This window comes from Myodes glareolus, chromosome X, assembly GCF_982192425.1.
Source record: "Myodes glareolus chromosome X, mMyoGla1.1, whole genome shotgun sequence".
NCBI classification, from domain to species: Eukaryota; Metazoa; Chordata; class Mammalia; order Rodentia; family Cricetidae; genus Myodes; species Myodes glareolus.
Genome location: NC_142053.1, coordinates 111,945,581 through 111,964,743, shown reverse-complemented (window position 1 = coordinate 111,964,743; position 19,163 = coordinate 111,945,581). Strand labels below are relative to the sequence as shown.

Below are 19,163 nucleotides of genomic sequence, written 5' to 3'. Positions count from 1 at the left end.
ACAATGGATGGTATCAGTTCTCTGGTGTTGTCAGCTTGGTGACTAAAATAACTGATGAGTGTTTCATCTTTCAAATGGGTAGCATGGCTTTCTTCATCAAACAATGGCCACACGAATTCTAAAATGCCTGGGAGAGAGTCAGACCCAACTAAAAACCATATTTTAAGTCTTCATTGAGCACTGTCTGTTTTCCAAGACAATTTATGTGACCAAAGCTATAATTTAAATAAGAGGATGTTATTACTCAAGGATTTACTTATAGGATGGAAATTACCACAACCATTTTTTTTGTTTTTTTTTTGAGACTGAGTCTCTCTCTGTACCCCTGGATCTTCTGGAACTTACTATGTAGACCATTCTAGCCTCAAACCCTCAAACTCACAAGAATTTATCTGTCTATGCTTCCTAAGTGTTAAGATTAAAGTGTATGCCCCCAATGACATTTTTTTTTGCAAAATATCTGCCTCATTGTCTTTCATGCCATTATTGCAGAGAGAATCTTTGCTCCTCCTTTTCAATACCCTGAGCATTCAACATAATGTACCACAATAGTTGATTATTCCATGTGCTTCAAAGAAGAACCAAAGACATTTGTAATTTCTGAACCAGAGTTACTCATTTTAGGAAAATATAATGAGAAAGATTTCAAAAGAATCCTGAGCCTCAGTATCCCCCCACTAAAAAAAGAAAGTCAACCGCGTGAGTCTTAGCATAAACTGATAAGAAGCACCACCTGGGAAACTTCTCCCACTGTCAGATTCCCTGCAAAGGCTGTCAGCAACATTCTTAAACTAAAGTGCCAATGGCATTCCAGCTCTGGCCCCAGAGAATTCACACACGTCATCTCCTTGCATATTTTTATCACATCAGTGATTCTTCAATTTGCTGTGGCTTGAGAAATGGCAAAAGGAAAAGTTTATGAACTTCCCCATATATGCAGACATCTGGTTAAATCAGGCAAGGCCCACAGATCACTTCGTCAAAACGTAGCTTTCTCCCCATTTAATATTTTAATCAAGAACTTCAAAATATTGAGTACTTAGAAGACAAAACTGTTTCCAATAGCTCTTTAATATATTACTATGACCTAAACCTGGTTATTCTAAATAGCTTAACATATTCATGACTCTAATACAGATATGCGGTCAAATCTTATTTAAAACTGCAGTATCCCTCTTGCTGCTTTCAGCTGCTCCAACTGCAGTCTCTAGTTAGAAGAATTCTGATGGGCGAGTAGAGCAAAATCAAGCAGGGCAAGACTACGTTCTCTTTTGTTTTAAATTCGAAACTTGTCCTGAGTTGGGCAGCTGCTCGAAATGGTCCATCTGGCCTTAGTTGGCCCAGATGGCCGAAAGCTAAGAGGGGAAATGTACTTGCGTAGAAAATGGAGCACCCTAGTTAAGAATGGCCGAAGACAATGCCTTTGTGTCCTTGCACCAAAGAAATAATAACGGACCTGTCAGAGGCACCTGGTCACCTGGGTCACCACACCTTGTCCCTACTGATGTGTGAGTTAAACTCTATAGTCTCTCGGTTATAGTCACAAATGACAATTCACGAATCTGTTGGTCACAGCTTCAAATCGCCCTGCTATAATCACAAACACGAGACAAAGGAAAATAATTATTTAACCTGTACTGGATATCAAGTCGGCCTGATATCTCACAGCCTTCTATTCAATCCACCCTGCTCTTTTCCTGTGAGTTGGAAAGCAAACAATCCACCCAGCCTCTAGTCAGCCTGCAGGGCTTTCATGCTTGAAATGCTGAGAACATTGTCAGTGGAACTATTTCTCAGAAATTGGCAGAGATGTATATCTCGAAACCAGCTGAGTAACGTTAAATGAGAAGGTACTGATGATACTTGACTTTTTGTGTATTAAGGAGAGGATTTGAACTTCTGAAAAACTAAAACAACAACAAACAAACAAAACTAAACACCAAAACTTAAAATAACCCTTCTGAGGGCAGGAAGGCAGGAAACTAACTTGATGATATCAATAAACACAAGCTTTTTTTAATTGAAATGATTTTGAAATTTATAAAGTGTGCCTAAAATTGCCCAGATCATCTCTTTTACCCTAAACAAACCAACACTCCTATTTTATGTGTTGCCAAAATATCGTGAGTAAAAGGTCCTCATAGCCTGGAATGAGCTCTCCTTTCTCCTCCCACTTTATGAATTTCACAGACTCAGCTGAGGCTCCTCCTCTGCCTTCAGGTCATTTGTCCAGTATTTGCCTTGCTCCCTTTCTCTGTTCTCCTTCCCTTCTCTGTCCCTTACTGTCATTGACTAGCTTAGACATCCTCTTTGGTGCACTATTATATTCTTCATTGTTTAATCCTAAGCATTCCAAATGATTTATGTCTGCCATGCGAGATTATATGCCCCTGAGGTTCAAACTGGATTTTGCTTTCTTTGATACCTAGCATAATGCATGGCCCAAAGAAAATACTCAATAAGTATTAATCAAATAAGGGAACTGATGAATGAATCACCACTTAAATGAGGCCAAGAATATGACTTGGCTAATTTTAATACTATTCATTAATTTACTAACTGACTCTTTACTAATTGCATACTACAAATCAGATATTGTACCAAGTTGTAGATACATGAACATGGGCCAAGTCAACGAAGTTCTTGCAATACAAGGGGTAAAGTATAAAATTAAGAATGCTTATTTTTAGGTATGATTGCATAGCAACAGAAACTTATGTTGTCTCAGAATTTCTAAGGTGATATATTACAGGATTACTGTTTCTATCTGGGAAGGGGCAGGTTTTTCTATAAAGAGCAAATACTGTCTAAGGACAATTATGTCTATTACGCTCTGTACCAAGAATGACACCAAGAACCATGCTAAAGTAAGTGGGAAAAATCTAAGAGATATCAACATTAAACAAAGAACTACAGGCAAAAAAGGAATGTTGCTAGCAGGAAAAATCGTCTTCTACAGGGAAGAACACACTAATTGGTTATCTAATAACAAATGGTTGGCCGTGAGAAAATACATACAAGCAACATCATATAGACTGAACAGGTTATATTTAAGATTATATGTATGTACAGTTAATGAACAAATAAGCCACATATTTGAAAGAGAGGAAGGAAGACAATATTGGAGGGCTTGGAGGGAGGAAAGGTAAGGGAGAAATGATGTAATTATACTATAATTTCAAATATAAAAGAAAAAAATTTAAGAAAGTTGAAAAGAATTAATTGATTGAAATGGAATTTGGGGGTGATATTAGTGCTGTGGCACACTTCCTATTCTAAAGATAGGAAAAGGTTCTTTCACCCAAACTCTTGTGATAAAAGAGACTTATACCTTTTGCAAATACCATGTATTTACCAAGCTGCCGAAATTACCGTGTTTCCAAGGTTCAGAAAGGAAGAATTTTCTGAGAACCCCTCTTGTGTCTTCAATAGTTTGGGATTCACATGAAGATAGTAGGTTAGTTAGAGTACCCAACATGTGGTGAAAGCAGAAAGTTTAGTAGTTGCTAAATTTTATTTAGCAAGACAAGAATATTGTAGTTCTTAATCGGCCAAATTAAAATGGTGGAAAGATAGACAAATATGAGTCAACTTGGCAACATGTCAGACAGTATGTCTTCTTAATTGTGGGAGTCCTAGGAATAAGAAACTGCATGGGATATTCTTCTGAAGGTGATGACTGAGGGGAAATGGTAAGACATTTCAGAAGAGTTCATTATTCACCTGGAATGATGTCAGATGTGGCAGTGCTTAGAATCTTTGAGGAACTTGAGTTCATGTCAAGCATACCATTGCTTGCTTACAGTTTAGCTATTAAGAGCACCTGTAACTAAAATACACTGTTCAGTCATGTGAAACCCTCTACCCCCAAACCTCCAGCCTTCACTGATGGCCAAATCAGTCACAGGAGTCGGGGAATTCAAAACACAGTGGATGAACTGTGAAGAAAAAAATCCAATGTGTTTTATATTGCTGTACATGTTTAAGACAAAGGTGAGGGCTGAGCAAAAAGAAAAGAAAAGAATGTTGACCTTAAGTAATGTAGCAGGATACAAGATTAACTCAAAAAAAATTTGTAGCCTTTCTTTATACACATGATAAAAGACTGAGAAAGAAATCAGAGAAACACCACCCTTCACAAAAGCACAAATAACATAAAATATCTTGGAATAATTCTAACCAAACAACTGGAAGATCTGTATGACAAGAAATTTAAGTCTTTGAAGAAAGAAACTGAAGAAGACACAAGAAAATGGAAAGATCTCTCATGCTCTTAGGTAGGTAGAATTAACATAGGAAAAATGGCAATCTTACTAAAAGCAATCTACAGATTCAATGCAATGCCCAGCAAAATCCCAGAAAAATTCTTTACAGACTTCAAAAGAATAGTACTCAACTTCATATGGAAAAGCAAAAAACCCAGAATAGCCAAAACAATCCTGTACTCCCCTCAAAAAAATGAACTTCTGGAGGCATTACCATCCTTGACTTTAAAATCTACTGCAAAACTATAATACTGAAAACACCTGGTATTGGCATAAAAACAGACAGGAGGGTCAATGGTTCTGAATCAAAGATCATCAAAGATATCAATCCACACACCTAAGAACACCTGATTTTTGACAAAGAAGCAAAAAAATATAAAACGGAGAAAAGAAAGCATATTCAAAAATGGTGCTGTCATAACTGTAGACAGCATGTAGAAGAATGAAAATGACCCATATCTATCACCACGCACAAAACCCACGTCTAAATGGATCAAAGACCTTAATCAATATAAAACCAACCACACTGAACCTCATAGAAGAGAAAGTGGACAGGACACTTAAACACATTGACACAGGAGACCACTTCCTAAATATAACCCCAGTAGCACAGACTCTGAGAAAAACAATTAATAAATAGACCTCCTGAAACTGAAGTTTCAGTTTCCTGAAACTGAAACTGAGGCAAAGCAAAAAACATGGTCACCAAGACAAAACAGCAGCCTACAGAATGGGAAACGATCTTCACCAACCCCACATTGTACAGAGGGCTGATCTCCAAAATATACAAAGAACTCAAGAAATTGGATACCAAAAGGACAATAATCCAATTTAAAAAAAAAATGGAATACAGACCTAAACAGAGAACTCTCAACAGAGGAATCTAAAATGACTGAAGACACTTAAAGAAATGTTCAACATCCTTAGTCATCAGAGAAATGCAAGTCAAAACAACTCTGAGATTCCATCTTACACCTATAAGAAGGGCCAAGATCAAAAACACTGATGACAACGTATGCTGGAGAGGTTGTGGGGAAAGGGGAACACTTCTGCATTGCTGGTGGGAATGCAAGGTGGTATAACCCCTTTGGATGTCAGTGTGACAATTTCTCAGAAAATTAGGAAACAATCTACCTCAAGACCCAGCAATACCACCTTTGGGTATATACCCAGAGTATTCAATTATAACACAAGGACATGTGCTCAACTATGTTTATAGCAGCATTATTTGTCATAGCTAGAACCCAGAATAAAACTAAATGCCCCTCAACCAAAAAGTGGATAAAGAATATGTGATACATTTATACAATGTAGTAGTACAAAGCGGAAAAAATAATAACATATTGACATTTATAGGCAAATGGATAGATCTAGAAAATAACATACTGAGTGAGGTAACCCAGACCCAGAAAAACAAATGTAAGATGTACTCACTCATAAGTGGCTTTTAGACATAAAGCAAAGAGAAACCAGCCTACAATTCACAATCCCAGAGAACCTAGACAGAAAAGAGCACCCTAAGAGAGACATAAATGGATCTATACTACATGGGCTGTAGAAAAAGACAAGATCTCTTGAGTAATTTGGGAGCATAGGGATCAGGGGAGAGAGTAGAAGGGGAGGAGGGAGGAAAGGAAGGGATTGCACAACAACCTAAGGTTGCTTGTGAATTTTCAAATATAATCTACCATCTTAGTGGGCAGTCACTTATAGTACAGTAGGAAAGGTAACAACAGCATTGACTGGAGAGAGTTCTGTGCCTACCCTGTATAAACTGGTATAAACAATTCATTCAGATAGTGCTTCATCTTGTCCTCATTTAATATTTGAAAAGGGTAACTCAAGATGTTCTTATTTTAGAAATGAGTAAAAAGGCTTAGAGAAGGAGGGAAGAATGAAAGCCCAAGATTAAAATACAGGTTTCCTATATTTCACAGTATATCATTATATACAGTATATTGTTATACATGTAGTCTAAACATTCTGGAGTCTACTAGAAAACTTTAGGAAACAGGCAGTCTATGATATTAGACAAAGTACTGTTCTTTACATTACGTACCATATTACTACAACATTTCCCTCATATTAAAACTCTAGCCATTGCATGCATGAACTCACTGCTGCCTAAGCTCTATGAAATCCTCCCAGCCCATGCTCATGCAAGCAACCCTAATTAAACTCAGTGAGTCACACAAAAATAAAGACATCAAAGTAGAAGTCAGGTTTGTTGGGGGGAAAAAACCTAGATTCAGGAGGAGAGGGGGATGCTGAAGAAGAATCATGGGAGGTAACAATGACCACACTTTATTATGTGGAGGCATGGAATTGTCAAAAAATAAATAAAGCAAAAGTGATCTGTAAAGTTTCCTGTAAAATTTCATAGTTGGATTCTACTCCAGGTATGTTTTCTGCATGGTCTCGTGTGACAGGGTCATGACTGTTCATTAATTTATTTGTCAGGACTGAAGACTCATTAAGCTTCTAGTTTCAGCCACATGTATTTTAAATGATGAGCTCCATACAATGATGTTGACAAAGTGCGTACATACATGGTATGTACATGCTGTTGGTTACATTACCATAATTTTCCCCATTCACTCTACTCAAAAACCTTCAACACAGTCACATGTAAATGTATTTATAATTATCATATTTGTAAAAGCAGAAAAAGAAGCCCTTCAATAGATAAATGGTAAAAATAAATGATTGATACATCAGATTGACTATTATGAAGTCATTGGAGATTGCTTATGGAATGAGGATATGCATCAGTGGTAGAGTGCTTGCCTAATGTGTGTAAGATTAGATTCAGTCTGCACCACTGCAAATAAGATATGTTCTTAATATATTTTTAAGGCTGTGAGAAATGACATAGCATAGGATGACATAAAAGTTGGATCTCAATTCTCTATGCATACAAATAAGGGGGTTTGTTCATAGATGTAAAGAGAAATAAAGGTGAAGAGCATATATTTCTTAACAACAGTTATGTACTGCAGGGTGAACATAAATGATGTTTCTATCTTTCCATGAACATGTAAAATACATGTGTACTTGGTACAGGGTGTCACAGCAGGCTCTGGAGCAGCTGGACTGCTAACACAATGGCCCATCTGTTCAGGAACTGTAGTGTTTATAAATTCATGAATATTTATGTATCTGTATAAGTAAGTATATGGTCAGGATTTTTCAATTTCCATGACTCGTGCTTTAATCCTGCTTTCTCTCCATCATACATATGAGTCGCATCTCGTCATGGGTCAGTTGGGAGTTGACTTTGTTTAATAATGGTTTAAAAACACATGAAGAAAGGGAAATCTGCTGGGGGTAGAAGGTTAACCACTATGTGTTCAAGCCAAGTATAAAATTATTTTAAATTATACCTTCTTCATTTATCTATCTGAGTTCCCAGCTGTTTCTACAGGAAAAATATCACTGATCAATGACCATTTACCTAACAATAGTTTGCCTTTTGGTACAGAATCATAATGGCTCCATAGAAGGAGTAACACATTTACAAAACTGAAAATCTCATTTTGCAAATAAGTAATGACTCTTTTCATTGCAAGGGACAGTTGGAAGTTAAATGTCTTATGTTTTGACATTATCTGCTCACAATTTGTCACCAATATTTTAGCTGTCCATTAAATGGTAAAATGTGTATTTGTGCATCATGCAGTATAATGGCATACAATGATGGTAATAGCTAGAGAGAAATAAGCAAATAAATCTCTTTGGCATGAAGGCATTGAGTAGATTAGAATTCCTAGTAACTAAAAGGGATCAACAACTATGTAGTTGAAAAAAGCCATGGGTATTTCTGACATCTGTATTTCCGTAGGTATGTTGCATGAGTACATTATTCTGTTTGCTATTCCACAAAATGTTAAAAGGTGTCAGAGATAGGTCACCTGCTTCCATTTGAGTATAGAAACTCCATATTTGTCTTTCGGAAGTATGAAACTAACTTCATTTGTAAAATTATTTCCTTGGTATTTATTCCATCTATGTCATAGCCCCATGTCTCCTCTGTATTGTGATCTTATTTTGCAAACACCAGAGATAACAGGCTACATGATCTAACACTTCTCATCACATTAAATGTAACACAACTGAACATACGCTCAAAAATGATAAGGGATTACATCTCAATTCTTTGCTGGAACTGGAGTTTGGAGAAACCATCCAAGCAGCATGAGACTGAGTATTCTGAATACTAAAAATGAACTCACACTCTCCGAAAACTGAAATGTACTTTTCAAAATGGAAAAAAAAATATATGAACAGATCAAAGGAGCTGGGGCATTTTGTAAGAAGGTTACCTTCCATTATTTAACCAGTATTTGATATAGTATAAAACATGCCTTTCATAAAAAGAGATAGAATTTTGAGAGTCTCCCATATTATCAGAGTATTGATATTCTCAAACTCAGCATAGTTTCTTAATGTGTTTGCCTGTCCAGCAGTATAATGTAATGGCAAAATTTCTGTCCTCACAGAATTTTCTGGTCCATAATAAGACCTGTGGAAAGTCCCTCAAGTCACTTGTTGCCAAGTGAGGGTATATCTTACCTTTGGCAGAGATGCCCTGGAACCTGAACTCTGGGTAGTCATTGTCAGGACTGTTGTGATGCCAAGGGCAACCCTGGCAGGAGCTGCATCCATGTTTATCCAAAAGGAGACCCAGGACAAAATGACTATCAACAGGCTGGGGATGTACATCTGGATTAAGTAATAGCCCATCTGGCGTTCCAGGTGAAACTTGACCTCAATGCAGGTAAACTTGCCTGGAAGCAGAAAAGGATCATTTGAAGTCTTACTTGAACTCATTTCCCTAATTCTACTCTCCTATTTGATTCTGAAAAATAAATCACATTGTAAGCAGATTGGGAAAATTGTAGACAAATAAATGCTCACCTTACACAATTAATTCAAATTTTCCAAATCTTCCAGTAATGGAAATAATAATGTAAGCATATGATGTGGATCTGTTGCAGATTATTTTAGATAGGACTTTGGTATTTGTGAGACTGACAAAAAATTTAAAAATGTTTGTGTTGAAGCACATAATGTGTAACCATTAACATTAACATGCACTATATACAATGTAATAGTTAACATATACCATGTAATTTGGTACAATTGAAACCAATCCTGTGTGTGTGTGCATGTTTGTGCTAGGGTTCAAGTGTGTGTGTTTGTGCTTGTGGAACCAGAGACCAACCTCAGTATCATTTTTCAAGTGTCGTGCACCTTGGTTTTTGAGGCAGCTTTTCACTGGACCCTGGGTCTCTCAAATTAGAGTAGGCTAAGTACCTGTGTCCACTTCCCCAGTGCTGGCATTACAATTATGTGCCACCATATGTACTGACAGCTTCTAAGTGGTAAGAGAATCCTGAGTGTTGGAATAATTGTTTATCTTTGTATTCTCAATGGCAAAAATCAAAGGGTACATTTATGAAATATGCATACACCCTGTTCGTTGTGAAAACTTTCTACCCTTTTGGGAATTGTTTGGAGACCCTTAGAGTATTCATTCATTCCTAGAAACAGTTTGTAGTATTATTTCATCTATAATAATAAGTGCATAGGAAGATACTGCAATTTTTAACATTACTATTAAGAGGTAGATGTTCTGACCTCTTTCCACATTTTTCTCTCTTTATTGGTTTTGAGTTAGACCCTGCAAGGTTATATGTATTATTTTCTCGAAGAATAAAGATTGGGAAGAATACCTTGGAATCGGGTTTTAGTTATTTCATAAAAAGCTGCAGTTGGCTGTTCTGGGCTGGCTCACAAAGAGACCCACTATAATTAACAGACCAGAGCATTTGAGATACAATACATCAGCTTTCCTGGGCAGGTATAATCTTTCAGGCAACAATAGATGCCCACGTGTTGCCATTACTTCAACCTTGCCCACCACGTATGCCTTTCGTTGCTGAAAATAGCACCTGACTTTAGAGCCAGCCGAATTCTCTCCAGATGATGCTCATCCATACTCGTATTGCTCTCCAGGACTGCAGAGAACATCTCTATTTCTGGGCTTCCCAGACCTATGTCATTATCACTTTCTTCCACTAAGGCTAGGAGTGCAAATTGACCTGAGGGTGCAATGTGAAGAGTGGATGCAAGGAGCAGCCAAGATTTATGTTTTCTGCACAACTAATGAGGTCTTCTACACCTTTCCTCAGACTTATTCGACAGCAAACTCTCACTAAAAGAAGAGCAAAAAGATTTCTAAATCTCTCTTCAGCATTTGAGGGAGAGGAGCTGCTGCACCCACAGGCCTATTTCACAGGGTCAGAGACGCAAAAATGTTTAGAGTTCTCTTAATGTCTGTGTGCTTTATGAATGGGCAATTATTACATAAAAGGATAGCTGACTTGATAAGCAAATAGGGAGCATTTGGGGCTAGCAAGTAAAAGAAAAGCTTACCAGTGTTGTAATGCTTTGTGCAGTAGCCTAGCTCCTTCTCTTCTTTCAGAATAAACTGGGGCAGGGTGAGTCCTTCAGCGACTTGTACTGGACCATCACTTAACCACTCAAATATCAGGTCATTCATAGTGTACCCAACTGAAAGAAAGAAGTAACAAACAATGTACCTTTTCTAGGAGACGGTAAAGTCTATCGACAGAAGTGGACAAGCAGGGAAATCATTTCAAGTACAGTCTTAAGAACTACAATAGCTACATGTCATCAGATGCAGACAAACTGAACGCAGCAAGGGATTTCAGATTAATATATTTTTGCATGTGTATATAACAAGAGGAAGGAATCTATAGAATCTTTTATCTCCTGCCTCTTTATTCACTAACTCTCTCTCTGGAGAACAAACAAGTAAACAAACACCAAACCCTTTGAAGATTTTCTTCGCTTGAAAGAGCCTTGTCTGTGGCAGTTCAATAAGACAATCCAATTCATGGTGCCGGTCTTAGTATTTCAAATGAAACCATTCTTTTTGAAATTTTTAATGAGAATGTATTCATTACAGGCCTGCCTGCGAGTATTACCAGCGCCCACTTGGCCCCTTCTGGAGTGTTAGGTTTACTTGTAGGAAACTTACATTAATTACAAAGAGTAAATTCTCAGTCACCTTAAGAGGACCTTGGAGGATACATAAACCAAGAACAGTGACACAGGAGCTGGGTGTGTAGCCCTGTTGATACAGTTCTTCCCTAACATTGATAAGGTTCTGGGTTCAATCCCCAGCACCACATAAAACAGCAAGTAGTAGCACACAGACTCAGAACTTGAGAGATAGAAGCAGAAATAACAAAAGTTCAAGGTCACTCTTGGTGGCATAGTTAGTTCAAGGCCAGATGAGGCTGCATGAGACATTATCTCTGGGTTTTGATTCTACTGCATGGACTGACTTTGTGGGATCCTGGTCTGTTTGGATGCTCACCTTTGTATACCTGGATGGAGCAGGGAGGACCTTGGACTTCCCATGGGGCAGGGAATCCTTACTGCTCTTAGGACTAGAGAGGGAGGAGGAGGTAGGGAGGGGGAGGGAAAGGGAGGCGGCAAGGAGGTGGAAATTTTTAATAAAAAAAAGAAATCTACAAGAACAGTTATATGTGCATTGCTAAATTGCCCCACCCATTATTTTCATGAAGTAAAAGAGGTTCCCTATTTTGTAAGGTCCAATGGTTATTTGACTAGAATCATAGAAATCGTGGAGAGGAACCGGGGGCGGGGTCTGGAAGTGGGGGAGTGGTAGTGCACACCTTTAATCCCAGCACTCAGGAAGCAGAGACAGGTGGGTCTCTGTGAGTTTGAGGCCAGCCTGCTCTACAAGAGCTAGTTCAAGGACAGGTTCCAAAGCTACAGAGAAACCCTGCTTCAAAAAAACAAAGAGAAGAAGAAGAAGAAAGAAATCGTATAAAGTATGTATAAAGTATAAATAATTGGATCATCATTTATCGATATATCTACATATTTCTCTATCCTAGTAATGACAGTATTTTTTCACCCATTATTTCTCTGCCATCCTTGTTTTTTTCTTAATATTTGAACTGTGGAAAGTAGACTAGGGAGAACAAAAGATATTCTCTGAAGATTGCAATGGCCAATAACTGTAGCATATCTATTAAGTTTATAAATTCTTATTCTTTCTTACTACAAATAGCAACTTGCCAAGCCTACCCAGAAATCAACGGCAAATTTATTTGTGTCTACATTCTTTTGAGAATCTTAAAGGCAAGAAATAAAATTATAGAAAGTAGCAAGCTGGGGTGTGGATTCTGTTTAAACATTGATGGCCCAGAAAAACAATGGCTAACCTATCTCTCCCATCACCAATCTGTATGAATATATCCTATCTACCTCCAACAAATACTTAATGGGACAAAGCCAATCTGCTGATTGAATCTTTTTAAGTCTTAGGTGAGATCCATTTCATAGATCTGGGTACTGCTTACAGAGAAAATAAAATAACTGGGCCAAGGCTCGGGAGATTTAGAATAGTAGAGGAGACACTCTTATGTATAAAAATGTTTTTCTCAACTTTCTTCTCAAGAGAAGGGACAATATGGAATAAATACATTATAAACAAATATTCTAATTTTTTCAATGACAGCATCTAAAAACAAAAATTTTTGTTATTTTATTTATTTCTATAAGAAGTTTCAAGGGAACTCTGTAAAGACTTTAAATGATCAGAAAGATGCCTATCACAATTTCTTTTAAAATGGTGGTTAATTCTCTGTTAAGTTCAGTACCCCCATTTTTTAATTGGGTTAATTAGAGTTTTAGTGCCTAGTTTCTTGAGTTCTTTGTATATTTTGGAGATCAGACCTTTGTCTGATGAGGGGTTGGTGAAGATCTTCTCCCAGTCAGAAGGCAGCCTTTTTGTCCTGAACTTAACAGAGAATTCACAACAGATGAACTTCGAATGGCCAGAAGACACTTAAGGTCATGCTCAACCTCCTTAGCGATCAGGGAAATGCAAATCAAAACCACTTTGAGATACCATCTTACACCTGTCAGAATAGCTAAAGTCAAAAACACCAGCGATAGCCTATGCTGGAGAGGATGTGGGGTGAGAGGAACACTCATCCATTGTTGGTGGGAATGCAAACTCGTGCAGCCACTGTGGAAATCAGTGTGGCGGTTTCTCAGGAAACTGGGAGTCAACCTCCCTCAGGACCCAGCAATTCCACTCTTGGGAATATACCCTAAAGATTCCCTAACATACTACAAAAGCATTTGTTCTATTATGTTCATAGCAGCACTATTTGTAATAGCCAGAACCTGGAAACAGCCTAGGTGCCCCTCAATAGAAGAATGGTTAAAAAAGGTGTGGAACATATACACATTAGAGTTTTACTCAGCGGTAAAAAACAATGACATCTTGAATTTTGCATGCAAATGGATGGAAATAGAAAACGCTTTACTGAGTGAGGTAAGCCAGACCCAAAAAGAGGAACACGGTATGTATTCACTCATAAGTGGATTCTAACCATAATTAAAGGTCTTTGAGCCTATAATTCGTGATCCTAGAGAAGCTAAATAAGAAGATGAACCTGATGAAGATTATTTAGCTATCCACCAGGAGGTAGGAAATAGACAAGAGTACCAGGTAACCTCGGGTGCATGGGGGGGTGGGAGGGTCGATGGAAGGGGAGAGGGTTAGAGAGAAGGGAGTAGGGGAGGAACGGGGAAAGCTTGGTGGCCGGGGATGGGGGGGGGAGGGAGGAAGGATGAATATGGGCTCAGGGAAGAATATATTTCAACTAAGGGAGCCATTTTAGGGTTTACAGGAGACTTGATTATATATGGGATCCCAGGTCCAAGGAGAGATCCCCCAGATTGCTCTCTGGACAGAGGAGAGGGTGCCTGAATCGGCTGTGGCCCATGACCATACTGATGTATATTTTGCTTATCACCATAGATCCTTCATCTGGCGAAGGACGGCGATACAGTCGGAGACCCACATTGGAGCACCGGACTGAGCCCTCCGAGGTCCAAATGAGGAGCAGAAGGAGGAAGAACATGAAAAACGAAATCAGTACTGCGAGGGATGCTATCACCCACTGATACAAGGGAACGGATCTGATGAGAGTTTACCAAGGCCAGTTGGACTGGGACTGAACGAGGACGTGATCTAACCAGATTCTCGGAATTTGGCCGGATTCTCTGACTGTGGCTGGCCCGAAGTCTTTCTGAAAAGCCATTGACTATGACACTGGGACCTGTTTCCTCTACATATACTGGATTTTGGGGATCCAGTCTGTTTGGACACTCACCTTCCTGGACCTGGAGGGAGGGGGAAGGAACTGGAACTTCCCACAGGGCAGGAAACCCTGACTGCCCTGGGGGACGAAGAGGGAGGAGGAGGGGGAGTGGGGGGAGTGGGAGGGTGTTGGGAGGGGGGGCGGAAATGGAAACTTTTATAATTTATTAAAATTTACTAAAAAAAAATAAAATAAAATGGTGGTTAGTATGTCTTTTTACACTTATTATTTTTATAAGCTAAGAAGTTAAAAGTATCTCCGTGGACCTGCCTCATTGAATATCCTAATATCCCCTTAAGTCAATAACTTAATAATGATTCATTAAGTCAATAAGCACTTAACATGTTTTTGGACTCTGTAAACAGAGAAACTGAAAACAGCAAGCCAGAGGAAATTTCATGTATCTTAACTGAAGATCCCACTACCTTGGAGGCTTGAGCAACTTATGGCACATGGCAGCCATTTCTCTGGCAGCAAAGGCAGAAGATAAAGGGGAAAAAGTAAATAATATTTCCCTATTTACTTCATCATGTCTTAGTGTATTCATTGCTTATTTAAGAAAGATACCAGCTCTTTTTCCATGTCAATTTATGCCCTTTGTCATTTTATTTATTTGTTTATGTTCTTTGATATTGCCAAGGATCAAACCCAGGGCCTTGAGAATTTGAGGCAAGAATATTCTTGTTAAGTTTCAGTCCTCATGCCTCTCCCTTTTGAATCCTCCCATGGCTAAGTGTCTTGTTCTCAGTCAATCACCCTTCCTTCCAGTATCTTTTTGGCTACTGTAGTCTATATGAGTGTAACACCAAAAGAAACACAATTTTCTGATTAGTGATTATTAATAAAGGCAAGATATAGTCACAATTATCAAAGGAAAAATTTTCATTTCACAGAAAATATTGTTAAATCAGACTTAAGTTGTTTTTTTTTCCTTAGGAAAGGAAATTTATTTAACACTTTGAGCTAAAAGTTTTCTTGATGTACTAATAATAAACTTCTCCTATTAAACACCCATCCTCAATTAAGACCATGGGCGTTGGGAAATGTGTAGAGAATTAGTCTTACAAATATTTATTCCTTATTGTCACACTAAAAGAGACATGCTAATGGTGGTTACAACAAACAAGTTTTTATTTAATAATTATGACTTACAACTCTCCAGCTGCATTGTACAGGTCTGAACATCCATTGGAAAGTTCTTCAGGTCCATGGGACAAGATAAAGTCAAGGTGAGCCTTAGCATAGAAAAAAAAGTAAAACCTACTTTAAAGTCTGTGAAATTTCATCCTTGAGAGATAAAAATTCATTTATCATTAGCAAAATATAATGATTCAAATATTGAAACCTAAGCTTTCAAGGCAATAATGTTTTAACGAAGAATAACTGTTGATAACTTTACAAAATATTTTACCATTTCATTACAAACCCTTACTCTATTTTCAACCTCCAGATTTCTAGTATTTCTCACTTCCAGATTCTGATTCTCTCCAACAATGATGCTCGTTCTCAAGATAAAATGTTGTAATATGAACAATTGGCTCTTAGCCACAATAGTGAACAAAAACGTAAGGTTATGGTGTTTAAAAATTATGCTGGGCAATGGTGTTGCATGCTTTTAATACCAGCACTTGGAGGCAGAGGCAGGTGGATCTCTGTGAGTTGGAGGTCAGCCTGGTCTACAGAAAGAGTTCCAGGACAGGTTCCAAAACTACACAGAGTAACTCTTGTTTCAAAAAGCAAAGGAGAAAGAAAGAAAGAAAGAAAGAAAGAAAGAAAGAAAGAAAGAAAGAAAGAAAGAAAGAAAGAAGGAAGGAAGGAAGGAAGGAAGGAAGGAAGGAAGGAAGGAAGGAAGGAAAGAAAGAGGAAATATTATATTCTGGATATATGTACCATGATGTGAATGGATACAAAACAGTTCTCCTTCCATCAAATGGCAAATACTTGGTTTCACAGACTTTTCATTTAATAATCCACACGAACAAACTGTTTGGGCATGCATTCTATGATTTCCAGTTATAGAGCAAGTAATCCTTGAGTGAGGAAAACCCACTTCAAGATAGTGGATTGTTCAGTCTTCATCTCTCTACATCCTATGGGGTGACTTTGATCTCTTTCCTCCTTGAACTTTTCTGAGCAACAGCCTTCTCCACATTGGGCCTTCAATCAGGATATTCATTGAACTACCATCTCTTTTTTTTAGCATTTTTTCTTCTGATTTCTCATCGCAATGGTGTTCAACTTTCTCCCTGAAATTCTTTGTACTTTTAAGATTCAAGGAAACCAATTAGAACTGATAATCAATGGAACTAGATTTCCTTCCCAATACTGCCTAAAACCAAAACTAAAATTGGACTCAAAACAAGATACTAAAACTTGCTAAACATTTGGTTCTCAGTGATCAAAGCAGGAAGTAAGATAGATGATTTTTAATCCCGTCTGATGCTAATGCTTAATGATTCCACGTTTTCCTTGTTGTATAGCCATAATTTTTCATATCCAAAGACTCATGTCACAGTATTACCCAAAAGTTCCTTTACCATTATGCTCATCCACAACTCACCTCCTGATTTGCTTCTCTTTGTTTTTGGTGGTTCATTTTGTGTTCTTTTCCAGCACAAGCAAATTATAGCACACATTTTTTAAAAAGGAAAGACTTAAGGTTTGAAATGAGAATAGGGAGTCCATGTTGATGGTTGCCAAAGGCATTAAAATACAGCAGTGATTGGAACAAGCATAATACGAAGCAACAATTACAGAAAAATGTATTCAATCTTAGAAACAAAAGCACCCCTAAGTTAAAAGTAGATATTTCTAGTTGTCGGAAGTATTCATGTAATTTTTGTTTGTTTTTATTCTTTATACTGTAGTATCTGTATTGACAAGTATAAGCTGTTTAAAATGTTCATAACTTCCATTATCAGCTTTCTCATCTTCAGGAAATGAAAAGGTTTTTTTTTTTCAAAATAAACCTGAAAGGTAAAATTAGAAAATTCTATTTCATTCCATATTTTCTATTATAATCTGATGATCAGATTCAGTGTTACACCTCATTACAAAATGAATAAGCTGTCTTTTTAAGGTCATCCAGAGAATCTGAATTCCATGGTTCCAACGAAAAGGTAGTTTTGAATTTTAAAGACCTGGCTTAAAATATCATTTTAGTAATAAAAAAGAATACTGATCACTTTTGGAGTTCATTTATAGATATAAATATATGGATATCTACAGATTTCACCTGAGTAAAGGCTGGTTTTAAAAATGCAAAATTTTTGGTTATTTATACCATAAACCCTTTATAATAAGGACAAAGAAAAAGCAAATAAAATCTCTAGCTAATAAATAAATACCTGATTTTTAAAAAATGGAGCAGTGGTAACTCAAAAGGATCCACAGGATGAAAATGAATGTTTTTCTTTTTCATTTTCAAAGGGATAATATTTTCATCATACAATAATATGTTTTTATCTGATTTTTTTCTTGTAAATATTGCTATTAACAAGTACAAAGCCTTAATTAGGAAGGAGGAGGTGGTTTTCTGTGAGACATTGTACAATATTCTGAATTTAACAAATTATGTGTTATATATTTCAAAATTACTGAGTGTAAATTCCAAATGTTCTTGCCACAAAAATAAGCATTCGAGGTTGATGAATAAATTAACAAGCTTCACTTAATAACTCCATGTTGTATTCATAAATAATAACATCTCTTTTGCCACACAAATATATACATAGCTAGCTATAGCTTTTCAATTTAAAATACAAAAAAGAAATGTAAATTGCACTTAACAATATTTATATAGTTTGGATAATTAAAGTTTATCAACACCAGAAAATCTGGAAAGTTCATTACAATTTTGAAAGCTTTCCCTTTGAGTAATGAGAAAATAATGCTAATGGAAGTGGGTGTAGTTTAAAGACTGTGCAATTGTTGTTGTGACACCCCAGCTCTGCTCTTCACCACCATAAGTTCACAGCACTTTCTTCCTTTGCAAAGTGAACTGTTCCCATTTGTTCAGGGAGCCCAGAAACTCTCACACAATTACTCCTGCCTTTGTGTCTGATCTAACAATCCCACTGGGACACAGAATTTTATTAACAGCACAGATGACTGAACACACTGAGGAAATTTCCCCACAAACATAAAACGATTCCTATGTTCGGTTTTCCAGGAGAGTTCACCAAATCGTTTTTTCCCTTGCTTACCTATATTTCTTTTAAGACAAATTTTACATTTAGAACACAATGAGCACCAATAATCAACCAGAGGCCTCACAGCTGTACACTTTGTTAAATCATGTCACTGGGCGAGCAAATGAGAAGGGACTATAAAATCTAATTGGTCCTGCATGAATTGCAGAGTTTCAAATTTATGATGTCTGGTATAACGTACATCTGGAAGCCTAACAAAGGTTTATTTTGTTCTTTTTCGACTTTTCCTTTCACATACACTAAACAGAGTAAAATGATAGAAACCTAAAATTTCAGTTAGATGACTTTTTAGAGCTATATCTACCCTAGTAATAAACATTCTCATGTCACCCCCAGAACATTCCTTCTTCCCAGACCAGAACCTTCCAAAATAACTCTCACCTCATTGTTATAATAAAGGCTAAATGTGATTTATATAAAAAACAAACAACAAACTCTATATTACTTTG

At 37.2% G+C, this 19,163-nt stretch overlaps 1 protein-coding gene across 2 annotated transcripts in view; it reads right to left on the bottom strand.

The window, feature by feature from the left end:
- The window catches only part of Glra2 (glycine receptor alpha 2), a 204,096-nt gene that overhangs the window by 113,026 nt on the left and 71,907 nt on the right, over positions 1–19,163 (bottom strand). For both annotated transcript variants that reach the window (XM_085684310.2, XM_048446202.3), the window contains 3 exons: positions 15,656–15,738; positions 10,704–10,841; positions 8,838–9,052 (listed from right to left, as the gene is read on the bottom strand). In XM_085684310.2, coding sequence (XP_085540436.2) covers positions 8,838–9,052; positions 10,704–10,841; positions 15,656–15,738 — 436 coding nt within the window. The remainder of the gene's footprint in view (positions 1–8,837; positions 9,053–10,703; positions 10,842–15,655; positions 15,739–19,163) is intronic.